The sequence below is a fragment of the Diplotaxodon limnothrissa genome, linkage group LG16, assembly GCF_057381915.1.
Source record: "Diplotaxodon limnothrissa isolate DT_005_m linkage group LG16, D_limnothrissa_male_GT1.1, whole genome shotgun sequence".
Classification (NCBI taxonomy): domain Eukaryota; kingdom Metazoa; phylum Chordata; class Actinopteri; order Cichliformes; family Cichlidae; genus Diplotaxodon; species Diplotaxodon limnothrissa.
In genome coordinates this window covers 26,314,534-26,339,485 of record NC_140611.1, presented here as the reverse complement: position 1 = coordinate 26,339,485, position 24,952 = coordinate 26,314,534, and the positions used below count along the sequence as shown (strand labels likewise).

The 24,952-nt window shown below is 39.1% G+C and overlaps 1 protein-coding gene across 1 annotated transcript; it reads left to right on the top strand.

Annotated features, from left to right (window-relative positions):
• The first annotated feature begins 135 nt into the window (after positions 1-135).
• On the top strand, positions 136-20,873 carry LOC146616326 (sacsin-like). Its single transcript, XM_085373879.1, has 8 exons — positions 136-157; positions 719-764; positions 1,394-1,481; positions 7,547-7,658; positions 7,875-8,021; positions 8,111-9,539; positions 9,719-9,807; positions 9,919-20,873. The coding sequence occupies exons 2-8, from the start codon at positions 736-738 to the stop codon at positions 20,871-20,873; spliced, it is 12,849 nt and encodes a 4,282-aa protein (XP_085230005.1). The 5' UTR covers positions 136-157; positions 719-735.
• Positions 20,874-24,952: the final 4,079 nt, after the last annotated feature.

The following is a 24,952-nucleotide window of genomic DNA, read 5'->3' as shown; positions in this document are numbered from 1 at the left end:
CGTTTCTAACAGAATAAGGGCGAAAATGAGACAAAACCTGAGCAGAAGTCCACGTGCCACGCTGTGATTGGCCATCAGCAGCCTTTATATAAATCAGACTGATGTAGGATCATTACTTTAACTGGACCAGATGGGACCACTCACTTTCATAAGCGAGGTACTATGATTTTAATCTTTTAATATCATTGGTATTGCAGTTACCTACTTAGTATAATGTACTCCTTAAAGGATGTACAGATATGTACAAAGTGTGGCTCTTTAATAGTTTAATAGTTTAATTATTTATATAGCACATTTAATTACAACAGAAGAGTTGACCAAAGTGCTGTACAAGAATGCAACATACATAATAAAACAACTTAGAGTATTCATAGTTTAGTTTGCATAGTATTGCATTGTATCTAAAAACAGTGCAGCGTGTAGGTAGCTGATATTTGATTTTTTAAATTCCAGCTGATTAACAGGAAGTTGGCTGCTATTCAGCGATCGTGTATATTTCCTTCCTCTTAGAGGCCACCCAAACACATGAGATATCAATAAAAAGCCCAGAATGTCCTCTATTTAGTACATCAGGACTTAGTGGGATATCTCAAATAAGTCAAAAGATATAGACCAAAAAACAAATGTCTATTACAGAGGACATAAACGAATAGGCTGGTTCTCAGGAGGATATGTTATATGACTTTGTTCTGCTCACAATACCCTGAATTTCTTACAGGAACCAACCCTGGAACAATGAGTCTGAAAGCAAAAAAGAAAGCTCGGTGAGTTACTTTGATTTTACTTTAATGTTATGTATACAGTTCTTCCTACTGTATATAAAACAATAGGAAATACTGTTATGCACTTCCTACAGAACAGTATTTCTGTAGGAAGTACTGTACGCAAAAAATGTGTGGCTCTATAGTACTGTAGGAAGTGCTGATACATATTAATATGATTTTTGGCGCCAATGTTATTTTCTCATTTTACTTGTAGGTCAAATTATTTATTGAATTGAATTACTGCTCAGTCTGTAATTATTTGAATCACTATATGAAATGTTTTTAATAATCTTTGAGTGCACATCTTCATTCATCTCCATTTGTAACCAGTTCCCTACAATTACATACTAAATGCAAAGTTCGTATTCAACGTTTTATCATCCAAATTACATCAAGTACCTGCCCCTTTTCAATTTATCGTCCCATAAAGTATCTTCTGATTTCATCACAAGCTGTTATCTGATTTAAAGTTGAGAACTTTATGGCTAAGAATACAAGTAAAATACACAAGCTTGTTTAATATTAGCTCTTTCCTATAATCAGTGTATCAGGAGGACTCACTTTGTTTTAAATTAAATTCAAACTCGGTGCTTTTTAATTTCTCTGCTGATACTGTTGCTTTTTTATAGGACTTCTTTCGGGGCCACAGCACCGCCCTTCATTGACTACTTGAAAGATATTCTACGTCGATATCCAGATGGCGGACAAATTTTGAAGGTTGGTGTAATGTTTTGCCAAAAGTCCATTTCATCAGTTACTTCTTAAAGTACTTCATAGGGTTGCAAAAGGATTTTCAGTCCTTTAGAAATCCGGTTTCAAAACTGTCCCTTGACTCTGATCAGTAAATGCTTTCCTAATGATTGAATTGTCTCAGTTACTCATTTTGACATTTTGTACCTTGCTGATAAAAAAACATGAAGTCCATTTTGTAAATAACTTTTAAATAAATCATTATGTGATCATTTAAACTGTCACAAAGGAGGGTTATCTAGTCTGTGCTAACGGGCTAACTCCTTGTTATTAAAAAACACTATTTTCACAGTAAGATACACCATTGTGCACCCGGTTTCCAAAAAATAACAAGATAATGACAGCAAAAAAACACTAAGATTGTGGCCTCATAACAGACGTCAATGACTAATGTCACTGTGGTTCTGTCCAACTTTCATAGTGTGAAGAACTCATAAACTAATTTTGACCAAATTTCACACAAATGGATACGTTTTAGGAAATGATGATATTTTATATCCAAAGGGTCAAATTTCTGGTTTACAGTAACATAATATTAAAAAAAAAACCACTTTTCTGGCTATTGTTCAATACTGCAACACTAATCCTGGATGTGTACCTTGTGAGTATTGTCCGACTATTTGAACCTTTTTGCTGCTTGGATACAGTTTCTTTTTAGTAACAAATATATTTAAAACTCTTTTGGCTATCATAGCTATAAACTTGTGTGTGGAATCAGCTTTACAGGTCAAACGTGAGCACATGTAACATGTTTTTTGAGCTTCAAGATCTGTACCGCAAACAACATTCTCTATCCTAGATGCTTGACTTGGATAGGGATCAAATTAGTGGATTATTGGAAACATGGATGTAAACTGCAAACTGACTGCAAGCATTACTATAATTCTGTTTTTTCTGAGGTTTTGCACCACTTGCACCACATAAGCACCATGTGCATTAGGGTTCTTCTACATACTCAGTTGCCTTTTTTGTGTGCTTTAATGTTGGAAGAAAATGTGAAAATATAATACAGTACAATTCAACACTAATAGTATACAGTTGTGTTCAGAAGTTTACATACACAGGGGCATGAATGTCAGGATAAATTTTTCTTTGAAAACTAAGAATTGTATGCCCAAGTTTGGATTTATTTTGGATTTCCCCTAATCCACCAAGGGTCAAAGATATATATTAAGTTAGCCTTCTTTATCCATCTCAAAACCGGTTTTGATGTGCGTTTAGGATCATTGTCATGTTAGAACACTCAATGGTGTTTAAATTTTAACTGTCTGACTGTTGATTGGATGTAAAGTTGAAGAAGTCAATTTTCAATATTCCATCCCCTTCGTGTAATGTACCAGTACCATAGCAAAACAGCCCCAAAGCATGAAGCTATTGACATCATGCTTGACAATAGGGCTGAACGATTATGGAAAATAATCTAATTGCGATTTTTTTGCCCCAATATTGCGATTGCGATGCGATATGCGATTATTTTTTAAGGTATTTGTCTTCTGTATTATTAAACAAAGACAAGCAATACATCATATAGTATGGCCAATACTATATTACATTAATTTTAAACTGTTCTTTCCTGGAAGACAGACCTCTGTTATGATGACATGAGGTGATGCATGAATTGATGACTGACATTTTTATTTAACTTCTTCAATCACAACAGTATATTTGAACATACACAATAGTTTATTTTTAGCTTACAAACATCTGAGCATAAAGTGCTGACAAGGAACCCTGGTGTAAACATTAAAATGAAAGTCAGTACAATGTGCAGATTGCAGAAATATACATAAAAAAAATCAGTGGCTTTACCACACTCAGTTTTTCGACATCTGTGAACTACTAGACAGTCATTCAATTAAAAAATAATATTAAATAAATAAAACTAATAAATAAAAAATACACACATCTTACTGATCTCTGCAGTCAGTAACATTACACATAAAGTGCAAACATAATAGCAATTGTATAAACACACACACAAACACGCCTTTAAAGTTTAAAGGCGTGAAATTGGACGGTCTAGCCTTCTGATTAGCGTCACCGCTGTCTCGGTGGAGTTTAATAAACTCGGCCGTCTGCTTCTTGCTATCTAAAATATAACCAGACACTGGTGTAAATTCTCGACTGTCTCATACTTCTGTTTAATAAGTTTTCTGTTTGACGTTTAGTCAGCTGTGTGAAAACTAGTGATGTGCGGATCGATCCTGAAATATCGATTCCTCCGATACCAATCATTTATGTTCTAGAATCGATTCTCACATTAAAATATCGATATTTTAGTAATTTAGAGTAAATTTGTAGTTTATCATTAACAGGAACGCAGTGGAAAGAAACTATAACATTCGGATTGTCTACATTCAAAGGAACTACTTCCTCTTCCGCCTTTCATAGTCATGTGCGAAATACGGCTGTATAAATGTCTCGCAGCCCCTTGGCGTGCGCACTCACAACAATGGCTGAGCGTAATTGAAGTCATGTGCGGACGTATTTTACCTCCACACACAGCTGAGACGTGGTTTGCAATACATGTGGCAAAAAAAGTGCTCCTAGAGTGAGGTGTTGTGGCCATACTAGGGAGACATTCAAAAGGGCGTTTGGGGGGGGGGGGGAAATACATTTTACAGGGTTTATTTATCGGATAAAATACGTTAAATGTCACCGTTATTATTGGCCGGCCCGGAAACAGCAGGGGTGTCCAAATTCAGAGGCTGCTTCCACCTGAGGACCCGGCCTTCGCGGTCTAAAGAAAGCCGGGTAGTACGTCACAGGCTCCCTCGGTGGAGTGAAACTGCTGTCTGCTCCTTGCTCTCTAAAATATAACCGGGCACTGACGTAAACTCTCGACCGTCTCACACTTCTGTTTAACCATTTTCTGTTTGACGTTTATTCAGCTGTGTGAAAACCCCGGAGGAACCCTTCCGAAGGATTAATAAAGTCAAATTTAATTTAATCAAATCTAATAACTTTAATCTCAGCCAAACCGATTTACTCACGAACAAATAAAACACTGAAAAAGCCAAACAATAACATTTTTAAGTTATCAAAGTGACTTATATATCATGTTTAACCCGAGTAGCGAAAGACCACGGGGGTTTGAAGACGATGTGTCGGTCGGCTCAGATATTTGAAGTTTACACAGCTACATTCTCACCTGAAAATATGTTAAAAGTTTTTTTGCGACCCAAAAAGAGAAATAAGAGCAATATTAAAACTAAGTTGCTGCTGCCATTGTTGGAAACTGGAATTGGCTGGGCCACGCTATGAATTCTGCAATATGATTTTTCAATTTTGTTGTCTTAGAAAATCGGGCGAAATTCGGGAGAATGGTGGCTCCGGGAGATTTTCGGGAGGGCACTGAAATTCGGTATTCTCTCGGAAAAATCGGGAGGGTTGGCATGTATGGTTGTGGCAACATCACTAACCTTGTCAAACACCTCAGAGTAAATCATATCACAGAATATGACGAGCGTATGTTGAGGTGAACTGAAGAGGAGGAGAGAGACAGGTGCTGCTAGGGCGAGACAGACGTCTCTCACGGAGTCCTTTAGTGCTGCAGGCAGGCAAGCTGTTCAAATAGCACAACTTCATTTTTTTTATTTCTATATGATGAACCCTGCATTATTAAGTGATAAGAACAAATAATCTGTTGTCCTGGAATCATTATGATGCTATAATTTGAGATACAATAAATAAAATAAGTTTTTGTACAAAGTATCGGTATCGGATCAGTATCGCCGATACCACCCTGAATATTACTTGGTATCGGATCGGAAAGAAAATCAGTGGTATCGCACATCACTAGTGAAAACCAAGGAGGAACCCACCCGGGGGATTAATAAAGTTTTATTTTATCTAATCTAATAACTTTAATCTCAGCCAAACCGATTTACTCACGAACAAACAAAACACTGAAAAAAGCCCAACAATAACATTTTTAGGTTGTCTAAGTGACTTATATATTACGTTTAACCCGAGCAGCGAAACTCCGCGGTGATCTGAAAATGATGTGCCGGGAGTTGTGCCGTTCTCGGCCGCATCAGTAACCCTCGAGCTCCCGGCTAGCTGTCGAGCTGGTGGGTAGCAGACGCCTCTGAAAACGTCGAAGCACTTTTGCAAATATGGGATATCTTGATAAACCGAGCAGATATTTGATGTTTACACAACTACTTTCTCGCCTGAAAATATGTTAAAAGTTTATTTTGTGACCCAGAAAGATTAGTATGAGTAATTTTAAAACTTAGTAGCGGCCGCCATTGCTGGAAACTGGAGTTTGGCTGGGCCGCGCTATGAATTCTGGGATATGGTAGTAATTTGGACAGCCTTCGGCGCGTCGCTGTGACGTAATCGGTCTACAAATGCGGCCTCAGGAGGATGCAGCCCATGAATTGTATAATATAATCGCAGTATAATCGCAGCCTTTGCGGTTAGAAAATTGCACTTGATCATGTCGCGATATTATCGCAAATGCGATATATCGTTCAGCCCTACTTGACAAACTGGCACACTGTTCTTAGGTTTGAAAGACTCAGCTTCACTGCTTTTCATTGTGGCCAAATACCAGAATCTTTGTTTTCGTCTGACTATAAAACTTTTCTCCTGAATGTATTTGGCTTGTCCTTGTGGGAAGCTGCAAATTTTAGTTGAGCAGAAGGTGCCAATTTTGGAGCAGGTGCTTTTTTTCTTTGTTAGCACCGTCTAAGTCCAGGGCGAGGCAGAAATGGGTCTTTGGGTCTTCTCACAGACCAAGGTCTGTAAGAAATAAATGTAAATCCTGTAAACTTTCAGTTATAGCCAGTCATGATTTAATAATGATGATAAGAATTTAATAGGCCTTGGCATTGTAAAAGACACTGTAGAACCTTCAGTAGCACTTAAAAGATTTAAGTTACTGTATGTATATAATATATATATTATATGTTATATTTTGGCCTTCTGTGGATTAGAGAAAATCTAAAATAAATTCAACCTTGTGCATCCAATTCTTGTTTTTTAAATAATTCAAAATATATGATGTTACAGTAGGAAACCTAAATGGCTAATTAAAGCAGGGCTAGATCCCATTTAAACGAGTCACGTTCAGGGTTTAGTATGCTGGTTCACAGGAGAGATGGGACGCTTCTTGGAACAAAACCATTGTTCACATCACCTCTCCTGCTAAAGTAAGGAAAAATTGCTTGTAGGGGTGCGGCTATCAATTATTTTAGGGATCAAGTAATCTATCGATTATTCAATTGATTATTCGAGTAATTGATAAGAAATACTTTTGTCTTATTAATGAGCAATAATAAATAATCAAAAGAGAAAGAACCAGCAGTGCATTGGTTTCAATTTTACATACTGCAATGTTTTAAAGTTTAACTGCATACAAGATCTGTAAAAAATAAATAAATAAAATAAAATCTATATTGAAATTTTAGCTTTTAAAGAAAACAGTTTCTTAAATGCAAAATCTCAAATCTCAATCACAAAGTAAACTAAGGAATAAAAATGTACCTTTTCTCTGTCTTGTTGGAAGATTTTCTGACATTATTAAAAGGTAAGTTTAAAAACCCTCAGGTCAGGTACACCTCATCTCCCCCTTTAGCCTCACCCCTGTTTGCTGAAGGTATCGCTTTTATGAAATTAAATCATGATTTTACCAGTCTGGTGTCAGACTAAACTCCCAGGAGCTTTTTTCCAGTAAAGGTTTTAATGGTAATTACATGAACAGCCCTGCTGTTTTGGACGCTCATCCTGACCTCACCGTTCTTGGTAATGACTCTGACTCTTTGCTCTGTGTAAACAGACTCTGGCTCCACATTAAACTGTGCCAACATCAACATCACTGCTGCTATTGTGTTATCAGTGTTTTTGAAAAGCTAGCATTTACGTTGTTTTGGCAAATGAGCGCGCTACAGAGCCTTGCGTTAAACACAGCATAGAAGAATTTGTGTCGAATGTTTTTTAGAATTAAATTACTTGATGAATTTTTGCAGCCCTACTAGCTTCCATTGGCTGTCTAATGTTAATAGTTGGTTTTGTTGGTCAATCAGGAACTGATTCAAAATGCAGATGATGCTCAAGCCACAAAAGTGGTTTTCATCCATGATGAGCGAAGCTATGGGACTGAAAGCCTTTGGACTGAAGAACTGGGAAAATTTCAAGGTATTGATTGATTAACAATAAATAAAAAACCTTTTCTATAAAACATATGTTTCTAACGTTTCTTTTACTTTTACATGAAAAAATGTTAAAAAGAACAAAAATAGACAATAAGGAAAATAGATTGTTGGGGGGGGGGATAACTCTTTTTTTTCAGTCTTTCTTTTTCTTTTTTTATGTATTATCACCAATCCATGAGAATGTTTTATTTTTACGAAGGTCCTGCTCTCTATGCCTACAACAATGCCGCATTCACTGAGGACGACTGGGGAGGAATTCAGATGGCTGGAAGGAGTGTCAAGCGTGACGACCCGAACAAAGTCGGGAGGTTTGGAATCGGCTTCAACTCTGTTTACCACATAACAGGTGAAACTATGTATAGTTATCACACTTGATAAGAGTAATGTTTTTTTAAATAAACAATTGACAGTAGCATATCTTTACTTTGTTCATAGATGTTCCAAGTATATTCAGTTCAGGCCACCTTGGCATGATGGATCCCCAAGAAAAAGTATTTGGAGAGAGAAATGGAGGGTTTCGGTGGTCTTTGGATGATTCTGAAGACCAAGAAGTTCTGCTGAATATGCATCATCAGTTCCAACCATTTAGAGATATAGTCTCACTTGTATGTGAACATGGATGGTCAAAAGTTGTCATGGAGGATCAGCACTTCAATGGGACAATTTTTAGATTTCCTTTACGCAATGAAGCATCAGAGATTTCTGATAATCTGTATGACTCAGATAAAGTGGTTGAGCTTTTTGATAGCTTCATTGCAGATGCAGATTTGAGCCTCCTCTTCTTGAAAAATGTCACCTCTGTGTCCTTGTTACATATTAGTGAAGATGGAGCTGTTAACACCAGACTTGAAGTGAAATCCTCAGTCCCCACAGATGTTTTGGAGCCAGAAGAGGAGTCAGTCACTGAGGGTCTAACAAGGTTCAAAGTTATAACTGTGAGTTCAAAAGACCAAAAAGAGACAAAGTGGCTTCTGACAACATGTACCATGAAAGAGGGCGTTGCAGAAGATCTTGATTTGCTTACAAAGAAGTTGAGCTTTTTACCTCAAGTTGACCTGGCATTCCCCTGTGGTGAGAAGAGAGACTGTAGCCAGAGCAGACTGAGCTGCTTTCTCCCCCTTCCAAACAATGAATCCAATAAGACAGGACTCCCAGTTTATGTCAATGCATGCTTTGGCCTCACAGACAATAGAAGACACATCAAATGGCAAGAGGAAGACCAGAGACATGATGAACATGCTTTGTGGAATGAAATGCTGATGAAGAAGGTGTTTCCACAAGCATACATCAAGATCATTCAAGATGCCATTAAACTTGCCCAAAAATCTATCCTCCCTGTTTCCTCTGTGTACAATCTGTGGCCAGATCTCACTCAGATACAACACAAAGAAAAATGGCATGCTCTCACTCTGGATGTTTTTCATCACTTATTCAGACAGAACGTGGCCATCCTCTCTCTTGCTAAAGATGAAAGACAGTTTATCTCTCCATCAGAAGCTGTTTTCCCCTGCAATGGCCCAACAAGCACCAACATATTGTCTGCCATTAAAAGGGCTTTAGTGTCATGTGGAGAAAATCTTGTCACTTTACCAGCTAGTGTTGCAAGGGCTATAAATGAGGCCTACCCAAACCCTACTACCCTAAAACATGTGACTCCAGCATTCCTCAGGGCCATTCTCCACAGGACCGGTGTGGATAACATCACTAAAGATGACAAACTCAGTCTTTTGGAGTACATTTTAGGGGATGAACAATATAAAGAACTTGAGGGTCTTCACCTCCTTCCACTCAGTGATGGCTCTTTCAGATATTTCACATACGAAGAGGAAGACACTGCTTTGATTGACAGCCATGAATGTCCAAGGTAGGGTTTCCATACATCTATCAATATTTAAAATAATGTTATATTCATTATGACTAAAGTTGCCATTTTTATGTGTTATTCACATATTGATTGTAACTGAATATTTGGAAGGTTCAGGAATATTTCTATACTGAATGAACTCCTAACAGTTTGACAGAATCCATTGCACTTTTTTATAGAGTCTTGCTGCCATTCTGTAAACCCTTCTTCATCCCACATGATCTGACTCCAGCCTGCAGTGCACATCTGAAAGAACTGGCCAGAAGAAGTAAGTGAAAGTAATTTTAAACAATACAGAGTCATTTGTACACAGCTACACATTTTAGCACACACATTTATTCTTAACTTTAAAAAAAAATCTTTTTAATCTGCTCTTCAGATTTCTTCAAGATCACCAACATTGATGCATCCCATTTGGCTGAATATGCAAGACGATATTTGCCACCAGACTGGAAACAGACAGGGAAGAACCTTGTTGCATGGGACAACAACAACAGTCAGCATCCACCTTTAGACTGGTTTCAAGAATTCTGGAGGTTTCTCAACAATCATTTTGATGAGTTAAGTCCTTTCACTGACATACCTCTAATACCAGTTAGTCCTCTGTCTGGCAGTCAGACTGTATCAGTAGCAAAACTACAGCAGAACACAACTCTGATCTTTCAGAAAAGTAAACAGCTGAGTTTGCCAGACCGAATAGCTCAGCTGGTGAACAAAGTTGGTGGCACAGTGGTGAGAGGAAATGAGTGGCTCAAGCATGTAGACCTTGACTCGTATGTGCTGTGCCCATCTCCAAGGAGTGTTTTGAAGGTCCTGATGAATTTAGATTTCCAGCATCTTGTCACAGAACTCAAATCTGCCTCTTACACAGCACGAGAAGAACTGAAAGATTATCTCTCTTATCTGGATTCTCTCTCAAATACAGAGAAAGATTTTCTCTTGAGGTTGCCTTTGTTTCAAACCATGAAAGGATTCAGTGTTGCAGCTCAATCAAAACAAGCTGTGCTTCTGATCTCAGGCCTAACAGTACCAACAGAGCTCCCTATGCCTGATTCCATAATCCAGTGTTCTACTGAGACTGACCGCAGACTGTTACAGCTGCTCAAAGTTCATCTCTTGGACACCGCCGAAGCAGCCAATGTTCTTGTTGACAGCATAAGGAAAGGCGCTTGCAGCAGTGACAACACTAACAAAACAATGACTTGGATTTTACAGCATGGTAAGGTGCTTTTCTCACAAAACGAATCCCTGAAATGCAGCTGTAAGGACTTGAGCTTCATTGAGGTGAATGGACAGCTGAAAAAGGCATCTGACTTTTTTGATCCAAGAATTCAGACTTTTAAAGTCATCTTTGAGTCAGACTTCTTTCCACCGCCTTCATACACTCATTCACTGCAGATGCTGGAAAGCTTAACAGAAATCGGATTACTGAATAAAGAGATGGATGTCTCACCTGAACATTTGCTACATGCTGCCACGCTGACTGACAAACTGTGTGTGAACTCACAAACTGAGGCTCTGAGAAGAGCTCAGGTTCTGTTGGAAATGTTGGAAAGTAATGATCTACTGACAAAGTTTTCTCACAGACAGCTTCATTGCCTCAAAATGCTTAAATGGATCCCATGTGAACAACCTGGAAGTGAGAAACAATTCAGTGATAAATCTCAGAAGTATTGTTTGTTTTGCCCAAATGAAATAAGACATTCTGTTTATAAGGACATTGTTGGACATGTAATGCCACTAACAGGGAAGCTCAGTGACAGAGTTAGCAACAGACTTGGTCTCAAAGACCTACCACCACCTGAAAAAGTGATTGAAAATCTTTCAGTCTTGAAATCAAAAGCACTGGAAATGGCTAATCCTGACACAGATGTAGACTTCAAAAGACAGCTGCACAGCATTTACAAACACATGCAAGACAATGTCTCTGTATTTGTTACAATGATGGGCAATGAGACATGTTGGCTATGGGCCCAGAACGAGTTTGTTGCACCCCAGGATCTGGTTCTTGAATACCCAAATAATCTAGATCTGAGTTCTTACATTGGGAAGGTGCCAAGTGAATTTTTGCCATACAGAACATTGTTCCAGAGGTTTGGCCTGAGAAAAGTACTTTCCAATGAAGACATTTTGGGCATTCTGTACTCCATCCAGCAAACAATTGAAGCAAGACAACCGCCATTTGCAAGTTCCTCAGAGGTCAAAGTGTCAATAGAAATTCTCAACTGGCTCTGGAAAGAGAAGAAAACAGTTCAGGATGACATCCCAGTGCCAGTCATTGCTGAGGGAGGAAAATTTACCCTTAAACCACGATCAACAGCTCTTTTCTGTGATGTAAGCAAAAATGGACTGAAAGAACTAAACTGCAGAGAAGAGGAAATTTATGTCATACATGAGGAAATCCCAAAAGCAGCGGCTGAATGGCTGGAAATTCGTTTTCTCAGTACCCACATCCTTGATCCAGAGGAGATAGGAATAGAGCAGTGTGGACAATCTGAACCAATAACAATGAGGATAAAAAACATTCTTAAAGAGTACGATGAAGACAGTGACATCTTCAAAGAGCTCATCCAGAATGCAGAGGACGCTGGGGCAGATGTTTGCAAGTTCTTGGTGGATTTCAGAGTACACAGAGATGCCCCCGAAAGCCTGATTGACCCTGACATGGCTCTTTGTCAGGGACCTTGTCTTTGGGCTTTTAATAATGAGCAGTTCACAGCCGAGGATTGGAAAAATATTGTCAGAGTTGGCTCAGCCTCAAAGGAAAACAAAGTGGAAAAAATTGGAAAGTTTGGACTTGGATTCAACACTGTGTATCATGTGACAGATGTCCCCTCCATCCTTAGTGGCAACACTCTTCTCATACTTGATCCAAATGTTACTCATCTCACAAAGCATATCAAACATAAATCAAATCCTGGACTCAAGCTGGATCTCTCTCAACAGCGACTCTTTCATTGTTTTCCTGGTCAGTTTGGATCATATGAAAACATTTTTGACTGTAATTTCACTCGAAAAAGTCCTCCTGAACCCTATCCAGGCACTCTGATCAAATTACCTTTCCGAAGTGAAGAAGAAGTTGTCAAATCAGAAATAAGCACAAATGTGTATCAAAAACCCCATATCCTTGATTTTCAACATCTCTTTTCTAAGAATTCACAAACCCATCTGCTCTTTTTAAAGAACATCATTACATTATCCCTCCAAAATATCCCACACAATGGATCAACTCCACCAACAGAAAACGAAATAGAGACCATCTTCTCTGTGTCCAAAACCACTGTGAGTGCAATGGAGATTCCTGATGACACCAGTGTGTCCAAGCAACGTCATGCTGAGAAATCACTGATGAAAGTTGATGGTAAATGCAAAGGACTAATTGAATCTTGCACAGTCAGAATTATCCAAATATCCAGTCAGCAGTCTAATGAAAATGAAGTTCAGCTCTGGCTCCTGTACAACTGCTTTGGGACAGATGAGTCCTTTAAAATGGCCATTCACAAAAACAAGCAGGCCAGTTTCTCTTTGCCCATTGGAGGGATTGCTGTGCCTTTGCAAAACGATCCAGAAACTGGAAAATTCACCACATTACAAACAGAACTTGTTGGACAGGCCTTTTGCTTCCTTCCTCTTCCCATTCACACGGGTCTTCCTGTCAATGTAAATGGCACATTTGCTGTGACAAGCAACCGAAAAGGTCTGTGGGAAACTGGAGTGAAAAATGACTGGAACAAAGCTCTCCTTCAGGATCCAGTAGTGACAGCATATGTTACTGTACTCAAGGCACTAAAGAAAATGTCAGAAAATAAACAGCTGGTGAGTTACTGTTATCACACATTTTGGCCTGATAGAGAGAAAGTGAGTGAAACTTTCAAGCCTTTAGTGGATGCACTTTACTCAACCATTATTGACGACTCTGTTGGTCCAGAGCTCTTTAGTGATGGAGAACAATGGTTCTCAATGAACAATGCCATATTTCTTCATGAGAGCATTGAAAATGATGAAAAGATTGGTGACCTTGCAGTGCAAGTTTGTCAGAAATATGCAAAAGGACCCAATCATGTTGTTCCTCTTCCACTTTGGCTGAGAAATAGCTTCAAACAGGCTGGCCTAGAAAAGGTTTTACAAAACAGGACCTGGAACTGGGAGAAGTTCTACAGAGAAGCAGTGTTCAGTAACCTAACTACAATGGACTCGAAGAGTAGAGATACCCTTGTGCTGCATGCTATTGACCTTCATATCAAAGAAATTGACAATCTGCTGCTCTGCTATCCATGCATACCCACAAAGGGTGGACAGCTCCAACATGTCAGGAAACTTGTGAATCCTACAGGGAAATTGGCCTGTCTTTTTGAACCAAACGAGGGACGCTTGCTTGATGGATCCGAAAATGACTTCAGATCTCCAAAAAGGATTCAGCGTTTGTTGGAACTTGGTATGGCAAATGACCATCTCCCATTGGAAGACATCACAGAGAAAGCAGGCACAATTAATAAAACCTGGAGCATTGACAAAAAGAAAGCATTTGTCCACTTGAAGTGCCTTTTTGAACTTATGAAGAATCACATTTATGATGAAGGCTCTCACCACTGGAAAACACTGAGGACAACTGCATTTCTTCCAGCATATTCACCTGGTGATGCAAAAATGGAAGGAAATGTAACACTTAAAAAGCCCACTGATGTTTTTAGTGACAAATGCTCCCTTCTTGTTAACATGACACAACCAGTGCTGAATAATAGTAATTTGAAAATACACCACAGTGATCCAGTCCTAAAGATCTTGGGCGTGAACAGCACTCCGAAGCCAGAGGTGGTGCTCCAGCAGCTGCATGAAGGAAGCAAACAAGCACACTCCATTGACAGATCCATGCTTTACAAAATAGCATTTGAGTGCTATACGTGTCTGGATCAGTGGATCTATGACTCTGGAAATGCCTCTTACATTTCACAACAAGCAAATTCATTTCCATTCATCCTCATTGGTGATACATTTGTGAATGTTGATCGTGTAGCTGAGAACGGGCAATTTGAAGCAAAGCCCTATCTCCACGTACTTCCAGCTGCCTTCACAAGCTTCAGGAACCTCTGGAAATGTATAGGTGTTGAAAAACAATTCACGACCACTCAGTTTCTAACTGTGTTGCATGAATTAAAAGTTCAACATGGAAACAAGCCCCTAACAGAGAGTGATCTCTTAGTTTGCCTCACAATTTTAATCAAAGGGATATTTGAGGCCAAAGTCAAAATCACAGATGACTGTTTGATACCCAATGAGCATGGAGTTTTGCAGTTTGCTAGTGAGCTATTTTACAATGACAGCCCGTGGATGCCACTCACTTCAGGTGTCACATTATGTCACGAGAATATCCCACGAGCTATGGCTCGCCACCTTGGAATCAAAACAACAAGGCATCATTCTCTGGAAAACCACATAGTTGATGACATGTCACCATTTGCTTTTGACTTTGAACAGCAGGAACAGCTGACTGTTCGTATTAAAAACATAATTTCAGCCTATCCATCAAAGAAGGATATCCTTAAAGAGCTCATCCAAAATGCTGATGATGCAGAAGCAACAGAAATTCACTTCATCTGGGACAAAAGACAACATGGAAAAGAAAAAACATTTGGGAAGAAATGGAACAATCTCCAGGGTCCAGCACTTTGTGTGTTCAACAACAAAGTGTTTTCTGATGCTGACATTAAGGGAATTCAACAGCTGGGAGAGGGAGGAAAGCACAGAACCACAGGGAAGATAGGCAAGTACGGAGTTGGATTCAACTCTGTTTACCATCTGACTGACTGCCCTTCGATCCTTACAGGAGATGAAGTACTTTGCATTTCTGACCCCAATCAAAAATACATTGAAAATCATTCAAATAACCAGCGAAATGGCATTGGCTATAAACTCGCTGACACTTTCAAAGAAATGTACGTAGATGTCTACAAATCCTTTCTTCCAGACAAATTTTCTCTTAAAGACGGCACCATGTTCAGATTACCTCTGAGAATGGGTACAAATGCAAATGCCTCCAAAATATCACAGCAAGGAGTCACTGACCGTGACATGAAAGAACTGTGCTCTGCCCTGTCTGAAGATCCTGAAGGACTAATTCTCTTTCTGAAAAACATCTGCAAAATCAAAGTCCATGAAATCAGTGACTATTCAGGAGGACTTAAAACCATCTTTGAGGTTGAAAAAAATCTGCCACAGAAAAGTCGGGACGAGAAAGATGCTTTTGTGAAACATCTACAAAATGCACTGCAATCAGACAAAACAGCAACACCGCACAAGACTTTCTATGAAACTGTGATTTCCACCTCAGATAAAAGACAAACTACATGGATTGTTGCAGAACAATTTGGCTCCTTCAAAGACAGCTACGATTTAAAACTGTCAGACAAACTTCCCCAAGCATCATTAGCTGCACGTGTGAACACAAAAGGATCCAGCGTCATGGATTTTAAAGGAGAAGCCTTTTGTTCACTTCCTTTGCCAGGGAAAACTGGACTGCCAGTACATGTCAATGGAAACTTTGAGGTTGATTCTGCCAGGAGAAGCCTTTGGAAAGAAGATGGGAAGAGTAAGAAATCCAACTGGAATGAGATTTTGAAACAGAACGCCATTGCTCCGCTTTATGCAGACCTCCTGCATTACATCAGGCGAATGATCACAGTCAAGAAAGTTTCCCTTGCAAGGATTGAATCATGTTTCAGTACAGAATACTTGTGTTTTTGGCCAACTGTGTCCAAGGATGTTTGCCCAGACTGGCATGAAATGATACATGAAGTATACAGATCACTGAAAGAAAAAGGCCTTGATGTAATCCCTGTGATGAAGAGCTCAACACGGAAAATTGCAGATAAAAAAATTAAAGAATACTCATTTGACTGGTGTAATGTCAGCGAAACAGACTCAACTGAGGCACCTTACTTGACAACCTTGGGAAATTTCAAGCTGAATAACATTTTGGAAGATCTTGGAATGAAGCTGGTTCCTTATTCCACAAACATGCAGAGGATTTGGACAAGTTTCAGATCTGCTGGGGTTGAAGTGAAAGAGGTCAGTCCCTCCACTGTGCAGACTTTCCTACGAGCAAAACCTCTAAATGATCCAACCCAAACAGATGAGGATTTGCCTTTACCCATAAGCGCCACTTTGATCAAAGATGAGAAAAGATGTTCAGAGCTCCTGAGTTTTTGTTTAAAAGATTTCTCCTCACAAAAGGTCACACAGAATTTACTCAATGGCCTTCCACTTCTTCTCACAAGAGATAAAGTTTTAAGACTCTTCAACTCCCAAACACCCACGTGGATATCAAGGTATGAAGATCTCTTCTTTGACTGCCAGGCTCAATTTGCAGATTATCAAATCAACATTTGGCACACTGACCTTCTTCAAAGATTAAAACTTGTCAGAAATATGACTTTGCACCACTCAGAGAAATATCTGAAACCATTAATTCAGCATCTTCTTTATGACTGTGACATTGATCCACACAGTGGTTTTCATGTCCCCAATGAGAAAATGTTGGAGTGGCTGAAATCACTTTGGAAGTTCATAACAAGTGAAATTAGACTACCAACATCTAGCGATGACAAGTCAAGTCTGACACTAAGTGATGTGATGAAACTCTTCAGCGACTGCTACATTTTACCTGTTGTGTGTCCAAGGTTGAACAACAAGCTCTTCCTGCAAACAATGAAACACATGTCAAGTGTTGTGTTTGCCTCACAGAAACACAAAGACATATCAGGCATCCTCTTCAAACTTGGTTTTATGAGGTTTGATCATGTTTTCTTCTCTGAGATGGACCGATGGATATATTCATGTCTACAAGATGAACTTCTTGATGTAGATGATCAAAGCTCAGTGTTGGATCAAGTGTACAAAATTAATCGCTCAGAGTTTTCCCACCTTTCAAATGATAATATGAAAGAGTTTCAGATGTTCCTGCAATCAGGATTATCCAAGTCCAAAGACAATCAAGAGTATGTGAGGAAACTTAAATCCTTACCAATATTTGAAACAACACAAGGTGAACGAGTGAGGGTTGATGGAACTAAACAGGTTTATGTTCTCAACATCGAATATTCAGTGAAATTTCCAGATTTGTTCAACCTGCCCAACACCGGCAGCATTTTTCTCAAGTTCAACTCTGAGAACCGCACACTGTCAGAAACAGTCAACATTCAGGTCCTGGATGATTTGCAGTATTTCATGAAGTTTATACTGCCTGCTGTACACCAACTCACAGAGACACAGATTCTTCACAGCCTCAAGCTGTTGCTCTCACTACATTACTCTTCAGAGGACAAGAAAACTATCATCTCCTCACTGAAGACAGTGAAACTGATTCGTAGTTCCCAAGGTAGACTAGAGCCTGCATCATACTACTTTGATGAGAGTGTGGAGCTGTACAAAACAATGCTGCCTCAAGAGAAATTTGTTCCTGAGAGATTTTGGACTGAGCTGTGTGAAGGAAATGATTACCGGTACGCACCAGAAAAGGCAAAAGAGCTGGTCAGAGAACTTGGAATGAAGCATGTTGTGTCAAACGATGAAATAATAAATTTCGCGTACCAGCTGGAATCAGAAGCAAAAGGAAAAGGAAGAATTGAAGACCTGAAACGGAAATCATCATTACTTTTCAGTGAAGCCTTAAATAAAGCATGTGATCCCAAAGACAACAACGAAAGGTTGCTGGAAAGCATTGCTGACATCAAATTCATTTTTCCAGTTATGATTCGAAAAGAACTGTCCAACTACCACCAACCATTTGCTGCTGAAGGAACTACTGTTAAAATTAGAGGCTCGTTGATTGAAAAAAATCCAGGACATCAGGATTTGATTTGGACCTCAATGCCAATTATTCACTTACCATTTTATACAGCACAGAAACTTATGCAGATGATGAAAAATGCAGGAGCTCATGAAGAACCACCTCCAAACTGTGTAACCAGTAACATAAGAAACATCTGTCAGTCACCATGTGAAACTGACCAGCTGATCAAAACACGAGCTAAAGTGTTCAGAAGTTCCTACGCTTACCTGCAAGCAAAAAGATTTGAAGGAAACCAGCTGGCTGGTCTTCCTGTTGTGTTGGTTGAAAAAGACACAAAACTTATGAGGCCTGATGATGTGTGTCTGTCGCTCTATGATCTGGACTTCAGACCATATCTGTACAAGATTACTCCAGAAGATGCAATGTATGCACCGTTCTTTCAGAAAATTGGTGTGAAGAACGAAGCTACTGCAGAGCAATATTGTAATGTTTTGGCAGCAGTTTACGCTGATTCCTGTGATAAACAGGAACTACATTCAAACCAGCTGATAACTGTGAAACGAGCTGTTGAGCAGTTGTTTAAGTTAATCAATGCTCAGGGAAACCAGACGCTTCTTGAAAATGTTGAGACTCTGTATCTTCCTGCAGTAGATGGTAAATTATACCCATCATCCACACTCTGCTACAACGACACAGTGTTTGAGACCAAAAGGTTGGAAGAAGCGCTGGAGAACAAGTTCCTGCTGCTTCAGAAACTCAGTGAATGTCATTTGGGCAACGACAAATACAAGCATCATCAGCTGTTGGAACTTCTGCCTCAGAAATTTCAGCCAAAGATGCTGTCTGAGTTCACAGAGGAAAGAGTTGTGGAATCAGAGATGCAGCTTTGTGAACTTGAGACTGGCTGTAAATTTAGTGGATGGTTTGATAAACATCTCTCCTCAGGAGCCTTTAAATATGGATTAATTTGTCTTATTAGAGAGAATTCTCAAGGCAAAATAACACAAGAGGATGCCACTAAAATGTGTGAGAAGACTTTTGGCAGTATACAAATTATCTGCTGCAAAACATTGAAAACAACACTCTGGCTCGATAAACAGCCCCTTCCCAAAACAGATGAAGAAACAGATGTATCTGTGAAACGAGGGCAACAAGGGTGTACCTTTTACTTAAAGCACAATGATGACATGGCTCTCAAGGTAATAAATGAAGTCATCATGACACTGACAAAGGAGATTAATGCTCTTTTAGGGAACAGAATTGCATCGGTTCACCTTCCAGTGCTGGGACAACTCCTCATGTGTGACGATCTGCAAGATGTTCGGAAAACTCTGGCTAAAAATCAGATCCTTGACAGTGCTGAAACTGAAAGTTCCTCTTTTAGTCCAGCAGCCCCTGGGACAGAGGTTCCAGAAGAATGGCATGATTGCTTGGACATGAATGTCCTCAACAACTTTGAGGAGGGGGAATATGTTGGTTACAGCATTTATGACAAGTACATTTATGCAGTTATTGTTGAAGAACTGCCTGGTCACAATGGACGATATTCATGGAGATACAAAATAGAAGTAGGAGAAGATGAGCCCATTGAAGTCAGCTGTGTTGATCTGTTTCAGTTTAAACGAGAAAAGAAGGTAAAAACAGAAAGGAGGAAATGCATGGAGCCAGGACCACAGAAGAAGACGCTAAAACCAGAAGAAAACACTTGCATGGAGCTGGAACCACTGACAGGAGCTGTGCCACATTCTTCTGAATCATCAACAAATTCTTTACCAGCCTCTGTTGAGGAAGCTAAAAGGGAAATTGATAAATGTTTGGCAGAGATCTGGAGGCTTCCTGAGGAGGAGAGGCACAAAGCCATCAAGAGACTGTACCTCAGGTGGCACCCTGACAAAAATCTGGATTGTCAGTCTCTCGCCAATGAGGCATTCAAATATTTACAGAATCGAATTGATGAGCTCAGCAAACCCAAAGCTGCAGGCTCGACCTTTTCAAGCAGAAACACAAATTTCAGAGGCTTCTATGAAGAGTGGAATCAGGAGGCCAGGTATCACAGAAATAGTCGAGAGAGGTTCTCTAGAGGCTATAGAGGTTTCCATTCCTACAACTTCTGGACCCATAATGAAAATGTCCCAAGGCCAGACAGAGAAGAGGCCAGGCGCTGGTGTAGACAGGCTCGCTGCGATCTCAATGCAGCTCACAAAGACACTGGTGGAGGGAGCACAGAGTGGTGTCTGTTTAAGGTCCATCAAGCAGTAGAAAAGTCTCTCATAGCAGCATGCTATAAAAGAAATGGACAACGCCCCAACAGCAGCTCAATTTCAGCCACTGCTGCACAAGTTTCCCGCTACAGCCTCCAACTGAGAGATCTGCCTGAGATTGTGAAAAACCTGCAGACACTCGGAGTGGATCCCAAAAAGACTCAATATCCCAACTGCCATCCATATCCTCACATACCGAACGGACGATTCAGATCAGAGAATGAAATGCTGGCACTGAACAAGGCATCAGAGCTCCTTAATAAAATAGAAGCATATGTGAATTAAGGATTTAAGACAAGGTATTGGTCAGTGTAACTGTTTTTCTAAATGTTAAAAGGATGATTCCCACAGTGGAAAACTGAAATATTATTTAGCATCACAACCAAAAAGGAATTTAAGTTGTATTTTTTTTTTTTTGAGTAATGATCACTGAATGATGTTAGTATGAAGTATAAACAACAAAGGTTTTTGTGCACTTTCATGAATATTCACCTAGGAAACATGTAATGACTGTATGACTTTGTTTTGCTTTGCTTTCGTTTTGAAGCTGCTCATTTGTGATATTGATATATTATGTGTTTTGTTTTATTTTGAAAATGCGTATATCAAGTATTTTTTGTATGCAACTTAGTTGGGATTTTTGACTACTCTTTGGAGTAGGTCATTGGACTGCTTCATTGTTGTTTGGTAAATACCTGCTGGGAAGCAATATACTTACTGTAATATAACATTTATGAAAAGGCAAATGTGAAGACTACTTACTGATTGAAGCTGCAACTACTGTAGAAGTTCTGTCTAATGTATTTAGAGATTTTCTTACTTATTTTTCTTACATTTTAAACAGTTATTACTATTGACATCCATAACTTTTGGTGACAGAAGACACTCAGCATGTAATTTTGTTATGTTAAGTGCAAATGCAAATGAAATTGGCAGAAATCTGTCCCAACCTATTATTATCATTTAATAAAAGTTTTCTTATGAAAGAAAAGAAATGGCAATGCCTGTCATATTTCTAAAAAGGGGTCAAGGGTTAGCTAATATTACTATAATTAAGTATAATTATATAATAAGTTTAAGATTATTACTTCATTTCATTCCTTGTTCATTTACTGTATATTCAGGAGTTCTTAAAGGAATAAAGATTACCTACTTTACACTAACTGTGTCTGTTTAATGTGATTTCACTTTTTCACTGTATCATTTAATTTTAATGTGTCAGTGGCCAGTGTGACATAAAAACTGTACCCGGTAATACCAGTAAAATCTGACAGGAAAAAATCTCTGAAGTTTGCTGACTTTGACTCTCTCCCTAAACTTCGACCACCATCTATGGCAATGTAGAATTAAGGCTACGTCCAAACGTACACGGGTTTTTTTGAAAACGGAGATTTTCCGTTTTCGTTTTAAAAAATAATCCCGTCCACACGTAAAGGCAGAAATGAAGGAAAACGCTGCTAGGAACATGCCAAAGCAGCGCACACCTTTGATGCTGCGTTTTCTCCGTTTTTCTCATCCACACGTAAACGCAAAAACGGAGTTTTCAAAAATATCCATCCTGGCCAGAGTCTTTAAAAATCTCCGTTTTCAGTGACCGAAAACGCTGTTTACGTGTGGACGAAAGGTGCAAACGCATAGAAAAATCTGTGTTTTCAAAAATACCCGGGTACGTGTGGACGTAGCCTAAGATTGCTCAAATTCAGGATTACTTGAGCTCTGCAATTCATGAGCTGCGGCTGAGATGAACATACAAAAGACATCTATGCTAAGATGAGATCAGCCCTGCACAAGATTAGACAAACCATTGAATCAAAGTGTTTTGGGCAGTTTAAAGACAGTGATGCTCACTTAAAGATTACGTTTACATATACTGAACTCAAAGAAACGTAATTAGAGACGAGATCCGTTAGAAAGAATAAGAAATGATTGTACATGATCATTAAATGTACTTAAGTTTCTCAAAAATTGTCTGTGTGAATCTTAATCATCCATATTAGTAAATGGAGTTTGCTGAATTAGAATTCCAAGTGTACCTCCAACCACCTTCAAACCAACAAGTAGTATAATCAACCCAACTATGTAACATGTCTATATGGTCTCCACGAGAATCTTGTTTTCACAAAGGAAATTCTAATTTGGGTGTTAGCAGATAATGAACCTAAATCTAAAAAATGTCATTGGACCCCATTTGGATGTTCAGTTGTCAGTGAAGAGGAGCACGAGTTAAAGTTAAAAGCATTTTTTTTTATTCATTGTAAAGTCATGTTATGAATATAATGACACCTTAACAACATATCTGGCCAATACATGTTTCCATATATTGTTTGTAAGGAAAAAGTTCACATATATATCAGATTTGGTCCTTGTGTTTTGCCTCCTATTCTCTCTTCCTTCAACTGATAATTTACACTAAATCTCTACATACAGCAGGGTGGCGCCTGTAACTGAAGGGATGTGAAGATAATAATAATAATAATAATGGATTGGATTTATATAGCGCTTGTCAAGGCACCCAAAGCGCTTTACAATGCCACTATTCATTCACTCTCGCATTCACACAGTGGTGGAGGTAAGCTACGGTTGTAGCCACAGCTGCCCTGGGGCAGACTGACAGAAGCGAGGCTGCCATATCGCGCCATCGGCCCCTCTGGTCAACACCAGTAGGCGGTAGGGTAAAGTGTCTTGCCCAAGGACACAACGACCATGACCGGGGATCGAACCGGCGACCTTCCGGTTACAGATACGCTTCCCAACCCCCTGAGCCACGGTCGATAGAAAAAAGAAGTAAGGATCTTTACAAAGTTAGTGCGATACAATGGGAGCTCAAGGTGTTACAAGCATATTAGACACTTGCCTTAATGACACATCTAATCCAAGCCTGGAGGGAACTGCAATAGGTACATTCTTCTATTGGTATATTTTGTGTTGAAGAGACTCAACTCATTAACGCAAAGACATGTTTTGGGTTTTGGAGCTTAGGTTCTAGTTGTGAAGGTTGAGGTGGACACATCAGAGTTGTTATAAATGTGATGAATCACGAGCTCTGCAGTTTGTTAATAGCTGATCACGAGGCAACATGAAAACCGGTTTAGCTAGAACACCATGTATTATTACTGAATACCCACCTGGCAACTTTTCTGTTGCCAGGTGGGTATTAACAGAAAGTTCAGCACCTATTTTATCTAGAAGAGAACAAAAATACATCAGAGCTTATGAGAACATCTCTCAGAAAAACTTTGTTTTATTCAAGAGTGATGCAGCTTTTAGGACGGATATACATGATATAGCTAAATCACATCTCCCCTGCTAATGGCCAATTCAGCTTTGTTACTGTATCAAATAAAGTCACCATGACATGTAAAATTAGCCAAATGGGGAACAGCCTATGAATTACTGTAAGCTGTACTTCATTTTAAACAATGTGGAGCTTCCACATTCCACGGGAAGGAAGGACACTAGAAGTGGATAAAAATAGATTTTACTTTTACCACTCCTCTTTCTTCCTGAGAAAATGTGCTATTTACCTTGTGCAACACCATATTATCGGATTGAAATAAGCAGCTCCGTTTTCCTGCAAGAAAAAAACTGCAGTCCATTTCCTGGTGAAAAGCTGCTGAAGTGGAACAATTGTCCACAAGAGCAATATGTGCCCATATTTCCAGTGTCTGTCATAGCCTTTGATAAATGAATGGATTTTCTGTCACCTACATTTGATTCAACATCTCTTGCCTGTACAAGTAGAAGATCCATGCAGTAGTACAAGGAGGATGTTGCTTTAGCGACTCATATATTCACTCATATAGTCATAATTTGTTTTATGAAACACATGTTTACAATGAGTCTTACAAATTTTGTTGTATTATATTCAGTAATAGGGTGGGTATTGACAGAAAGTTCAGCACTTATTTTATCTAGAAGAAAGCATAAATACAGAAGAGCTGATGAGAAAATCTCAGAGAAACATAACATAGACTTTGTTTTACTTGAGAGCGATACAGCTTTTAGGACTGACATAGATGATATAGCTAAATCACATCTCTCCAGCTTATGGACAAATCAGCTTTGTTACTGTATCAAATACAATCGCCATGACATGTAAAATTAGCCAAATGGGGAACAGCCTATGAATTACTGTAAGCTGTACTTCACTTTAAACAATGTGGAGCTTCCAGATTCCACAGGAGGAAAGATACTAGACATGGATAAACATAGATTTTAATTAGTCTTCCTTCGTACTGAGAAAATACACTCAACAAAAATATAAACGCAACACCTTTGTTACTGCTCCCATTCCCCATGGGATGGACGTAGAGACCTAAAATTCATTCCAGATACACAATATAACCATCCCTCCCAAACAGTGG

What these genes read in the sequence shown, in the direction of transcription:
- LOC146616326 (XM_085373879.1), top strand. Translation starts at nt 736, where the DNA reads ATGAGTCTGAAAGCAAAAAAGAAAGCTCG. An exon ending in ATGGCGGACAAATTTTGAAG is followed by an intron (nt 1,482 to 7,546) that starts GTTGGTGTAATG and finishes TTGGTCAATCAG; the next exon opens with GAACTGATTCAAAATGCAGA. An exon ending in CTCTGTTTACCACATAACAG is followed by an intron (nt 8,022 to 8,110) that starts GTGAAACTATGT and finishes CTTTGTTCATAG; the next exon opens with ATGTTCCAAGTATATTCAGT.